The sequence below is a fragment of the Branchiostoma belcheri genome, unplaced genomic scaffold (assembly GCF_001625305.1).
Source record: "Branchiostoma belcheri isolate BF01 breed outbred unplaced genomic scaffold, Haploidv18h27 scaffold50, whole genome shotgun sequence".
Taxonomy (NCBI): Eukaryota; Metazoa; Chordata; class Leptocardii; order Amphioxiformes; family Branchiostomatidae; genus Branchiostoma; species Branchiostoma belcheri.
This window is the reverse complement of record NW_017804132.1, coordinates 834,042-845,490: the sequence shown is the minus strand read 5'-3', so window position 1 is coordinate 845,490 and position 11,449 is coordinate 834,042. Positions and strand designations below refer to the sequence as shown.

Here is an 11,449-nt window from a genome sequence, read left to right as displayed (position 1 = left end):
TATACTATATATATATATATATATATATATATATATATATATATAGATAGATAGATAGATAGATAGATAGATATAGAGAGAGACAGATATAGTATAGATATAGAGTATATATGTAGTGTGTGTGTGTGTGTGTAGTATATATATATATATATATATATATATATATATATAGATAGATAGATAGATAGATAGATAGATAGAGAGATAGATAGAGAGAGAGACAGATAGATATAGTATAGATATAGATATATGTGTGTGTGTGTGTGTGTGTGTGTGTGTGTGTATATATATATATCTGTGTGTGTGTGTGTGTGTGTGTGTGTGTGTGTGTGTGTAAATAAAACTCGTCATTGCCACAGTATTATTACTCTTACTGTATGCCAGTGAAGCTTTGACGCTCACCAAATCGTTTATGACATTAATTAGTTTGCGTAACATCTCCTGGGAGCAAAAATGTCCTAATGAGCAGCTGTGTCAGGATTGTAATACCCCTAGCCATTGAGAAAATCAAAACATGCAAAATGAAACTTGCACACTGCGTTAGACATCCTAATACATGTATTTACCATCCAAGCTAGTCCTTTTGGGAACCCACAAAAGGCGAAAAGAAGTCGACGGAGACCTAGGATTCATTTCCTTGACAACCTAAGATCAGACATCAGTCTGACAGAATACAGAATTAAAGGAAATCCAGATGGAGGATAGAGTGACCTGGAGGATGCTTTCAAGTTTGGTTCAAGAACTCGGGAACTCTACCAAAGCATAGTTAGTAAGCCACCAGGTTACTAAGCAAGCAAAGGTTTGTGAACTTTGGAAACTAAAACTCGCAATGGCCTGCCTGGGTAAGTATTTAGTAAATAACTACAGTCGGTACAGACAACTACAGGTGATGACGCAAATCTAAAGAAACTGCTAGCTGCATTTAACAACAATAAATATATCTGATCATGATTGATATCTTCATAGTGTTTAGGACTGCAACTTTCAATGTATACATTAGTACTTTTAAATCATGATAGTTAAATAGGAAAAATTACCTTGAAGATGTCAAGATGACCGACGCGTGTTTTCTGTAGTAGACCTCCTTTCTGTGACGTCTGAAAGTTTCAAATGCTGAGGTGCCAGAACTTTCAGGAATTTGAATCAGAAGGCTCTTTTGTTTTCCTCGAACCCTCCCTCCGCACGCAAGGATTTTGAAGCTTTTGATTGGATAGGGATACGCCAGACAACTCTGCTCCGATTAGACAATTAGGGCATTCGACAATATTGTAATTTAGGTAAAATTGAGGGTGACTTTCATTCTGTTGTTGTCTGTGCATTATACGGCACTGAGAGATATTGCATACAAGATAAGTTTTCCAGCTCTTTATATATACGTTTCCCATAGTATGTTGAGATAATAATGCTTTTGGGTGGAAAATATGATCAATTGTCACACTTCACCAGCCTGAGACTCAAAAAGCTAATTTCAAAGCTTACGTCGTGTCGTTTTTCACACTTTGTACATCGTTTCATTTCAGATGTGATATAAGGCAAAGGTTGGGGGAAAAGCAGTCGGAACCAAGCTTTTGCCTTCTCTTTTATTCCCACAGCAGGGGCTCTTACATAGAAGAAAAGATCTGCACTCCTCTGGGCATAGACACGAAGGGAAGAGAAACTCAGGAAGCAACCCACAACGTAATTTAATATATCTCTTCAAAGATCATACTAGAAAGAAAACGTCATTGATGTTGAAAATCCGGCTACCTTCTCCGAACTCATTAGATACCAATTTGTGCCGAGATTGGTCTTAAAACGCCCACGGCGAAATACGCCTCTTCAAATAATCTCCAAGCAGCTGTATCGGTGGCCGCTAACATCATTGGGTGGCCAATGGACACTTGTGCTGCCTTGCTGTGTGCGGTTCTCAGCTCAGAGTCACAGTGTAAATACAAGTTTACCAATTTTTGCCTACATTGGTCTTATAACCGCGCCCTAGGCGAAATACGCCTCTTCAAATAATTTCCAAGCAATCGTTCGGTGGCCGCTAAAATCTCAGCTGCAGAGTCACATTGAGTAAGCACATGCTTCTGTAATAAGTAGTCTTTCCAAACAGCTGTAAAGTCACACTCATGACATGCGAATAGGTTTTCTGTTACGTCGTGTTTGCTAGCGAGATGACTTTTATATAGCACTTCACCCAGTTGCTGGAGTAGTCGCGTGTTTTTTTGTAGTAGACCGCCTTTCTGTGACGTCTGAAGTTCCAAATGCCAAGGTCGCTGAATTTGAATCAGAAGGCTATTCTGTTTTCCTCGAACCCTCCCTCCGCACGCAAGGATGTTGAAGGTTTTGATTGGAGAGGGATACGTCAGACAAGTCGACCTCACTTAGACAATTAGGGCATTAGTCAATATTGTAACTTAGGTAAAATTGAGGGTGACTTTCATTCTGTTGACTGTGCATGATACAGCATTGAAAAACATATCCGATTGTATACAAGATAAGTTTCCCAGTTTTTTTTGTTATATTTCGCATAGTATGTAGAGATAAAACTGTTATTGGTTTGAGAATATGACCCACTGACATAGTTTACTGGCCTGAGACTCAAAAAGATAACTTCGAAGCTTACGTCGTGTCATCTCACACACTTTGTACATCGTTTTATTTCAGGTGTAATATAAGGCTAATCTCCAAGCAGATCATACAATGGCAAGGCAGTATCCATTGGCCAGAGGAGTGTCCATTAGCGAAGGTGGCTAATGGACACTCCCCTGACCAATGGATACTGCTGGGGAAAATGCCGCCGGAACCAAGCTTTTGCCTTGCCTTTTATTCCCACAGCAGGGTTTCCTACATAGAAAAAAAACTGCAATCCCCTAGGCATAGACACGACCCGGCGAAGATCAGGCAGCAACCCACAATGTAATTATCTCTCCTCAAAGATCATACAAGAAAGAAAACGTCATTGATGTTGAAAATCCGCCTACCGTCCTTGATCTGATTAGATACCAATTTGTGCCAAGATTGGTTTTATAACAGCCCACGGCGAAATGTTAGACCACCTGTTCAACTTCACAGAAATATCCCGGCAACTGGCCGACGTCTTATGTTATCCTGAGTCGCAAATTGAGCATCTCCGTGTAATTCTTAACAGTATTATGGCTGGTAACTTGATTTTTTACTGCATTGGATGAAAACAAGAGTTCAGAGACCTCGAGCTCCATGAAAGAGTTCGGAGCCCTCCATGAAGTATCCAGTGCTTTTGTAAATTTTGCTGTCTCGTTGATATTAAGGATAAGGTTATAATAAGCTGCTCATGCATATGCAGTAACACACACGCACAGATCAAAAACAATGCCTCAATTTTATTATGAGGACGATAGAGCATCTCTGACGGCTTGATCATTTTTCTTAGCTAGTTTTATCATACTTTGTTCAGATTTTAAACCATCTATTTCTTAATGCCTGCCCTCATGCTTAAAAGTACTAAAAACCGTTGGCGAGCCTTTGTGATTTTCCTATCCCTAAAAAGACCTAAATTGTGCACACTGGTTGACTGCTTGTACGATAGTCTCATAGCGGAAAAACTAGAACTGCAGATTTGACTCTGATATAATCAAAATGTACTCTGATGTTTTCTTCTTCTTCGATCATTTTGTTTCTCAACACTTTTCCTTATTCTACTTTGCTTTTGGCACAGTGAGAAAAAAAGTGCAAGACAACACAAAGCTTTTGAGTTTAAATTTAGATATTCTTTCAACAAAATGCCCGATAGTTTACATACACAGATGACTTCTACACGATTTCGTCCATTCAAATATTGACACACACCCCTCTTTAAGTGTTACGCTATTGTCCATTTAGGAATGCTCTCCATTCTTCTTACGGGGTTGAGTTGTCGTGACAACCATTGTCCAATGAAAATTCGCAAATTCCTTGCGGAGGGAGGGCACATGACAAACAGAATTGCTAGGATAGAAGGTCGAGTACTTCTAAGTATTTGAGGATCTGGGAGGTCACAGAAATTTGGACAGCGCACGGAACTATTTCAAGGTACGTTTTCCCTTTTTCTCTATTTCTATTCTAACTTAAAAAGCGAGCTGTGTTTTCTAAACATGACAAAACTTTTACTGAAGCAAAGACAGATTTCGAACTGTCAGATGTCTCAATTACGACCCAGTCCCTTTAGTCAGTGACTAACGAGAAGTCGTTGATGCTAGTACTCAATATCTCTTTCAAAATCTATCCAGTTGCTTGAGTAACAGTTTTGTGTGTCATTCCTTGGATGTATGACTTTCATCGACGTGTGCACCTTAAAATATGCAGGTCCAAACTCAGTTACACTAAAATGTATTAATGTAAAGCATACTTTTTTGTAAGTTCCGGCTAGCATCCATGTAATGTTATTTCCAACAGCACAGTTTATACCATGCAGAAATAGAAAAGGAATCAAATTATGTGCCCCCACGTGGAAAGATTAGGAAGTTGTTCATAAAAAAGGCTATTTCTGTTGGAAATAGACGGATTGGACTATAGTTGAATTAGTTTGCCTGTAATCCAGTTAAAGCCTAACTTCGCCTGTGGTTTATTTTAAGACTTCTACTAGTCATGTGTTCCTAACAAAATTGATATAGAATCTTCTGGATGAAATATATTTCTGCAAAAAAGCAAAACAGATGTACATGTATTTGTAAAAAGGAGATTTTCTGCACAATTTATTTACAAACTTAGTTGACCAATCAACCCTACCCCATTGCAAAGAAGTACCAATCAGAAAAAGTGGATGTGCGAAAATATGAAGCCTTACGAGTGTGTACAGAAACTGTAGAAACTACATGTACTTGGTTAAAATTACAGCTGTTAACGATGCATGTTTGTTTACATTCCGGTAGTTCATGGTGGCATCACTGCGTCCGCCATGTGTGGGCTGTTTTAGCGCCAACCATAAATGTCAGAAATTTGAGACAATTGCACAAATATGTTGAAAAGTTGAAGTCACATGAAATCACACCTTTCTAAATACTTCCATTTTTAGTGCAAAATGTTACATAATGACCCTTTAAGTATATAAAGTTCAGCCATTGTTTTCGAGACCAGACTTGTATTGTCCTGACTCATTCTTTTACATCCCGCCATTTTCAAACCATCTGTCGACCTTTCCTCTGCTCGACTCTTTACAAAATGGAGTCCCAGAACAAAAAACGCAGTGATGCTATTCATGAATATCATCATGGTAACATGATGAGGAGGAACAAAAAACGAGCATTCGTCTTTGTTGTTGTCACTGCTAATGTTTGCTTAGCTGTGCATTCCGTTTTGCATTCTTTTACAGTGTGAAGATATTCCATTAAAAGCCCACGTACCAAAGTCTGAAGCATACTTAGCATTGTCACCATTTATGCATGAAATATCTTGAATGAAAAGGTTGTAGGGAAAAACCAGTAATGAGAAATGGCACTAACACTATTAAAGCTTGCCTCCATTGTTTTTCAAAATCTGCTCTTGATTGAGATGACATTTTGTTTACCGCCCTTGAGGCAACCAGCTGTCAACGAAAGAACATTAACATGCTGTTTCTATTTCTGTTGTTCTTTTGTAGGACAAGATCACACGTTCAGCACTCCGTCCTTGACAAGCTACTACGAACTACATCGAACAAATTTAATATGCACAACGGCAACATGCAGACTTCGTATCCAGGTATGGCCACGCAGAGCGGTATACAACAAGCCACGCATGGCGGTATACAACAAGCTACGCACGTACAGACCGGTATACAACAAGCCACGCATGTACAGAACGCTATACAGCAAGCCACACAGAACGGTATACAACAAGCCACACATAACGGTATACAACAAGCCACACAGAACGGTATACAACAAGCCACACAGAGCGGTATACAACAAGCCACTCGGGTACAGAGCGGTACGCAACAAACCACTCATGTACAAAGCGGTATACAGCAAGCCAACGGGACAGTAGCAAAGCGTTTCAAGTGCCGCTACGACCAGTGCGACTACTCTTGCGACGATATGCGGTACTACAAGAGTCACGTCGCCAACAAACATAATGGAGAGAAGAAATTTGCTTGCAGCATGTGTGACTATAGATCTGCTCGGATAGACCACATGGAACTACACGAACTCACTCACTCTGCGTACCGCCCGAGGCCGCACAAGTGTCCCCACTGCGACTATGCCGCGTTTGAAAAGAGTACCTTAAAAAAACACATCGCTAGCAAACACACAGACGACAAACCGTATGTGTGTGATGTGTGCGACTACAGAGCAGTTACAATATCTCTTCTAAATTTACACACGAAGATTCACACGGGTGAGAAACCGTACGCATGTCCAGAGTGCGAGTATAAGACTACAAAGAAGTTTGTGTTACAGTCTCACTTGCGGATACATACCGGGGAGAAGCCGTACGTCTGTGACGAGTGTGGGTTCAGAGCAGCGCGCAGGCCAACTTTACGAAAGCACATCATGACCCATACCGGTGAGAAGCCGTTCAAATGTGCCCACTGCGACTACAGTTGTAGACAACAGTCCGCCTTGAAGAGGCACGAAGGCGCCGTGCACACAGGCGACAAGCGGTTCCTGTGTGACCAGTGCGGCTACAGGACATCCAACCTGTCCAACATGGCCAAACACAAGATGACTCACAGCGGAGAAAAACCGTTCAGATGTGACCATTGTGGATACAGGTCCAACAACATTTCCAACCTCAAAACACACATGAAAACACATGCTCCAGACCAGAGCTAAAAACAAAAACTGCACCTGAAATGCCATGCAAATAGTTGTTATGTTGCTGTGTTTTCAAATGTTCGCTAGCAATGTACATGTATGTGTTCTTATGGAAAAAGTACAGAAACAATTGAATCTCATTGATTCTCAAAGTGTGGTAGATCTTAAAAACGTACTTTCAAATACTAACATAATACTTCAAGTCTTGGCCAAAAACACGTACCGAAAAGATCGACTCAATTCGTGTTTGCATGATGATGAGGTATTACCATATCTACTGAGAGTTTTAAATTAATAAGTGAACTTTTATACTAATTCTTATAATGCGTAGACTTTTGTGACAAATGTATAATACAGGTACAATGTATGAACAAGTTAGATAGAAGATGTGCCAGATTATTACTGCGTATGGCGTTGTTGTAAAATGAACTCTATATAATGAAGTCAAATTATGTATCCTTTTTATAGAGGAGTAACGTTTTATTATGTCTGGGTCATTTTTATATTTAAACAGTGTTGACCAAGAAGGATTAAACGTTACTTTGATATACACAACAACATACACCCGCTAGTCTTAACTTTGGACAGAACCGATACTACAGACTAGACTCTGATGGAATCATAATACATGTACATGTAGCCTAGTGTCTTTCTCCGTTCATTTTGTTTCCCAACACTTTGCCTTTGCCTTAGCACATTTAAACAAAATACTGAGGTGAAATAAGTACAAAACAGCTCATAGATTTTCACAACATACCCGATGGGATGGTTTACTAGTATACAGAGCAATTCTGCACGGTTTCATCTCATTCAAATATTGCGCCCCCCCCCCCTTTTCATTGTTACGCTACTGTCGTTTTAGGAATGTTCTTTATTCTTCTGGCGGGGTCGCGTTGTCTTGACAACCATTGTCCAATGAAAATTCGCAAATCCCTGGCGGAGGGAGGATTCACAGCAAACAGAATTGCCTTCTGATTCACACCATGAATGTCGAGTGCTTCTAAGTATTTGCACATCTGGGAGATCACAGAAAGCAGTTCAGAGCAGGGAACTTATTCAAAGGTACTTCTTTCCCCGTTTCATTGTTTACTTTTCGCTGGTCACTGACAGATTTCAAAATTTACCCTATTGTCTGAGTAATTGCCTAACAGTTGATGGTACACGTGCACACATCGATGTGTGTACTATGAAATAAGCAGCTCCAATATTGATTCCATTATGCTGTATTATTTCTGTTCAATTTTTTTGTAGTTCTGGGTAGCAGCAATGTAATGTTATTTGCAACAGCCCATTTTATACCGTGCAGAAATAGAAAAGGTATCAAATTATGTGTCCCACGTGTTGGTGTCACATGGAAAGATTAGGAAGTTGTTCATAAAAAAAGGCTATTTCTGTTGTATGGTGACGGACTCGACGAGTTGAATTTGTTTGCCTGTAATCCATTTAAAGCCCAGATTCGCCTGTAGTCAGCTTTCAAGACCTTTTCCAGTTATGTGGGCTGAACAAAAATTAAATGTAGAGCTTTCTGAATGATTTTTCAGCTAAAAATAGAAAAAAAGATGGGAAGGTTTAAAAGTACACTGTAAAATGAATTAGGAGCTTGTGACTAATAAAATCAAACGTATACGTCTATTCTGTGAAGTCTGAAAATTAGGGTAAAGTTTAGTCGTTATTTCATGAGACCAGACTTGTATTGTCCTGGCTCATTCTTTTATTCCCGGCCTTTCCAAACCATCTGTCGACCTTTGCTCTGCTCTTGACAAAAGGGAGTTCCAGAACAAAAACGTAGCGATGCTATTCATGAGGCCACCATGGAAAAATCATGAGGAACGAAAAATGATATGTCTTTGTTGCTGCAACTGCTAATGTTTGCTCCAATGCTTTGCATTCGGTTTTGAATTCTTTTACAGTGTCAACATCTTTCATCAAAAGCCCACGTACCAAAGTCTTAGGCATAGATACCTTTATCACTGAGAGAAAAATCATTCATGAGAAATGGCACTAACATTTACCTAAGCTTTATATACTAGTACCCTTACAAAATCTGCTCTTGCTTGAGATGACCTTTGACCGCTCATGTGGCAGCCACCTTTCATCTACAGAACATTAGATAAGAAATGTTGTTTTTATTTCTGTTGTTTTTCTTTAGGACAAGACCACACGTTCAGCACTCCATCCTTGACAAACTACCTCAAAGATTTTGTTTCAAATTTAATATGCACAACGGCAACATGCAGACTTCGTATCCAGGTATAGCCACAAAGAGCGGTATACAACAAGCCACACAGAACAGTATAAAAAAAGCCACACAGAGCGATATACAACAAGCCACACAGAGCGATATACAACAAGCCACACAGAGCGGTATACAACAAGCCACGCAGAACAGTATACAACAAGCCACGCAGAACAGTATACAACAAGCCACGCAGAGCGGTATACAACAAGCCACACAGAGCGGTATACAACAAGCCACGCAGAGCGGTATACAACAAGCCACACAGAACGGTATACAACAAGCCACTCGTGTACAAAACAGTATACAACAAGCTGCACATGTACAGAGCGGTATACAACAAGCCACGCATGTACAGAGCGGTATACAACAAGTCATCCATGTACAGAACGGTATACAGCAAACCACGAATGTTCAGAACGCTATACAGCAAACCACGCATGTACAGAACGGTATACAACAAGCCACACAGAACGGTATACAACAAGCCACTCAGGTACAGAACGGTACCCAGCAAACCACGCATGTTCAGAGCGCTATACAGCAAGCCAAAAGGACAGTAGCAAAGCTTTACAAGTGCCGCTATGACCAGTGCGACTACTCTAGCGACAATCTGCGGTACTACGAGAGCCACGTCGCCAACAAACATACGAGAGAAAAGCGATTTGCTTGCGGCACGTGTGGCTGCAAGTTTGTTCGGAGAGACCGCATGGAACTACACGAACTCATTCACTCTGCGTACCGCCCGAGGCCGCACAAGTGTCCCCACTGCGACTATGCCGCGATGGACAAGGGCGCCTTAAAAAGCCACATCGCTAGCAGACACACGGACGACAAACCGTATGTGTGTGAAGAGTGCGGCTACAGATCAATTACAAAATATCGTCTAGATGTACACATGAGGATTCACACGGGTGAGAAACCGTTCGCATGTCCTGAGTGCGAGTTCAGGGCTAGAAAGAAGTCTAAGTTGCAGTCTCACATGCGGACACACACCGGGGAGAAACCTTATGTCTGTGAGGAGTGTGGGTACAAGTCAGCACACAGGAAAGGTTTACAAATGCACATCATGACCCATACCGGTGAGAAGCCGTTCAAATGTACCCATTGCGACTACAGTTGTAGAACACAGTCCGCCTTGAAGAAACACGAGGGCGCCGTACACACAGGCGACAAGCGGTACCTGTGTGACCAGTGCGGCTACAGGACATCCAACCTGTCCAACATGGCCAAACACAAGATGACTCACAGCGGAGAAAAACCGTACAAGTGTGACTATGAACATTGTGGATACAGCTCCAATAACCATTCCAACCTCAAAACACACATGAAAACACATGCTCCAGACCGGAGCTAAAGGGACTGCAGTCTGTAGCTGTTTTAAGAGCTTTAGGCTTGTTGTATTACCGTTTGTAAACCTGCTAATGATGATGATTACCGTTTTATAGTATACGATAGGAATGCAGGTGTTCAAATGGGAAAAGTACAAAAAATATCTCATTAATTCTTAAATCAAAGTGGTAGACACTGAAAACGTATACTTTTAAGTACTGAAAACGTATACTTTTAAGTACCAACATAATTTAACAAAATTTCAAAGAAGACTACAAGTAAATTCATCTCAGCATGATGTTGAAGTATTGCCATATCTACTTAGAATATTTAAAATGGGGCATACGATGATTTAATAAGTGTACTTTTCTACTAATCCCTCCAAAAATTGTAATGCATAGACGGTTGCGAATAGATTGATATTAATATTAATGAAACTACCCATTCCTTACAATAGATATGCTTGTAATTTTTTTAGACCGACTAATGTGAGGTAATGTTTCTGCATAAGTAACAAAACTCATTGTTCAAGGAGTTAAAATGTATGTAGCAAGAACCATAAGTAACATGAGATGTATAATAAACATGATTTAGATACAGGATACCTTCCTCAAGTGCTTGCCATTTTTTTTCTGTAAGGTTTGGCCAGCTTTAACAAGTCCCTGTACTTTACGGACGCTCAAAAAGCGAGCGCGCGCGTGTGGTTTTCACCACACATACTGTGTGTTTTACTATGAGGATGGCGTTCAGCACCAAGGACAGGTACCGTTTGCATAGAAACATGTGGTGTCGAGGCTGATTGAATTAGCAGATTCCGGCTACTATACTTTGAACAAATTGAAAACTTATTGCTGCTGACACTGCCTGTGTGTTATTTTGACACAAACTAGTCCGAAATTTTTAGCAGAGAGCCATTATTTTTCTGTGGGGATTGATTTTTGGCGGTAAAGTAGTTGTGGCAATCAGGGTAAATTAGACCAGCTGTTGTGCTAGACTCTTTCGCAGAGTTGGGTGGCGGCGTTATGCCGTGGAGGGACGATTTTGCTGTCGAGGGAGTTTTTGCCGTGACCTTCTCTCCACGGCAAAAAATCCTTCGGCCTCAAAATCGTCCCTCCGCGGCATAACTCCTGTCGCTCACCGAAAAAAA

The 11,449-nt window shown here is 40.6% G+C and overlaps 3 protein-coding genes across 3 annotated transcripts in view; 2 read left to right on the top strand and 1 right to left on the bottom strand.

The window, feature by feature from the left end:
- Positions 1–2,306, bottom strand: part of LOC109480316 (zinc finger protein 525-like) — a 3,469-nt gene extending 1,163 nt beyond the window's left edge. The window contains exons 1-2 of the mRNA XM_019782505.1: positions 2,219–2,306; positions 1,038–1,081 (exon numbers count right to left, since the gene is read on the bottom strand). The gene's annotated coding sequence lies outside the window, so the exon portion shown is untranslated. The remainder of the gene's footprint in view (positions 1–1,037; positions 1,082–2,218) is intronic.
- Positions 2,307–3,849: 1,543 nt separating this feature from the next.
- On the top strand, positions 3,850–7,019 carry LOC109480306 (zinc finger protein 239-like). The gene is made up of 2 exons (XM_019782494.1): positions 3,850–4,032; positions 5,579–7,019. The coding sequence occupies exon 2, from the start codon at positions 5,646–5,648 to the stop codon at positions 6,750–6,752; it is 1,107 nt and encodes a 368-aa protein (XP_019638053.1). The 5' UTR covers positions 3,850–4,032; positions 5,579–5,645; the 3' UTR covers positions 6,753–7,019.
- Positions 7,020–8,965: 1,946 nt separating this feature from the next.
- Positions 8,966–10,862, top strand: LOC109480221 (zinc finger protein 431-like). Its single transcript, XM_019782370.1, has 2 exons — positions 8,966–9,233; positions 9,414–10,862. Exons 1-2 carry the CDS (start codon positions 8,966–8,968, stop codon positions 10,325–10,327), a joined length of 1,182 nt encoding a protein of 393 aa, XP_019637929.1. The 3' UTR covers positions 10,328–10,862.
- The last annotated feature ends 587 nt before the right edge of the window (positions 10,863–11,449 follow it).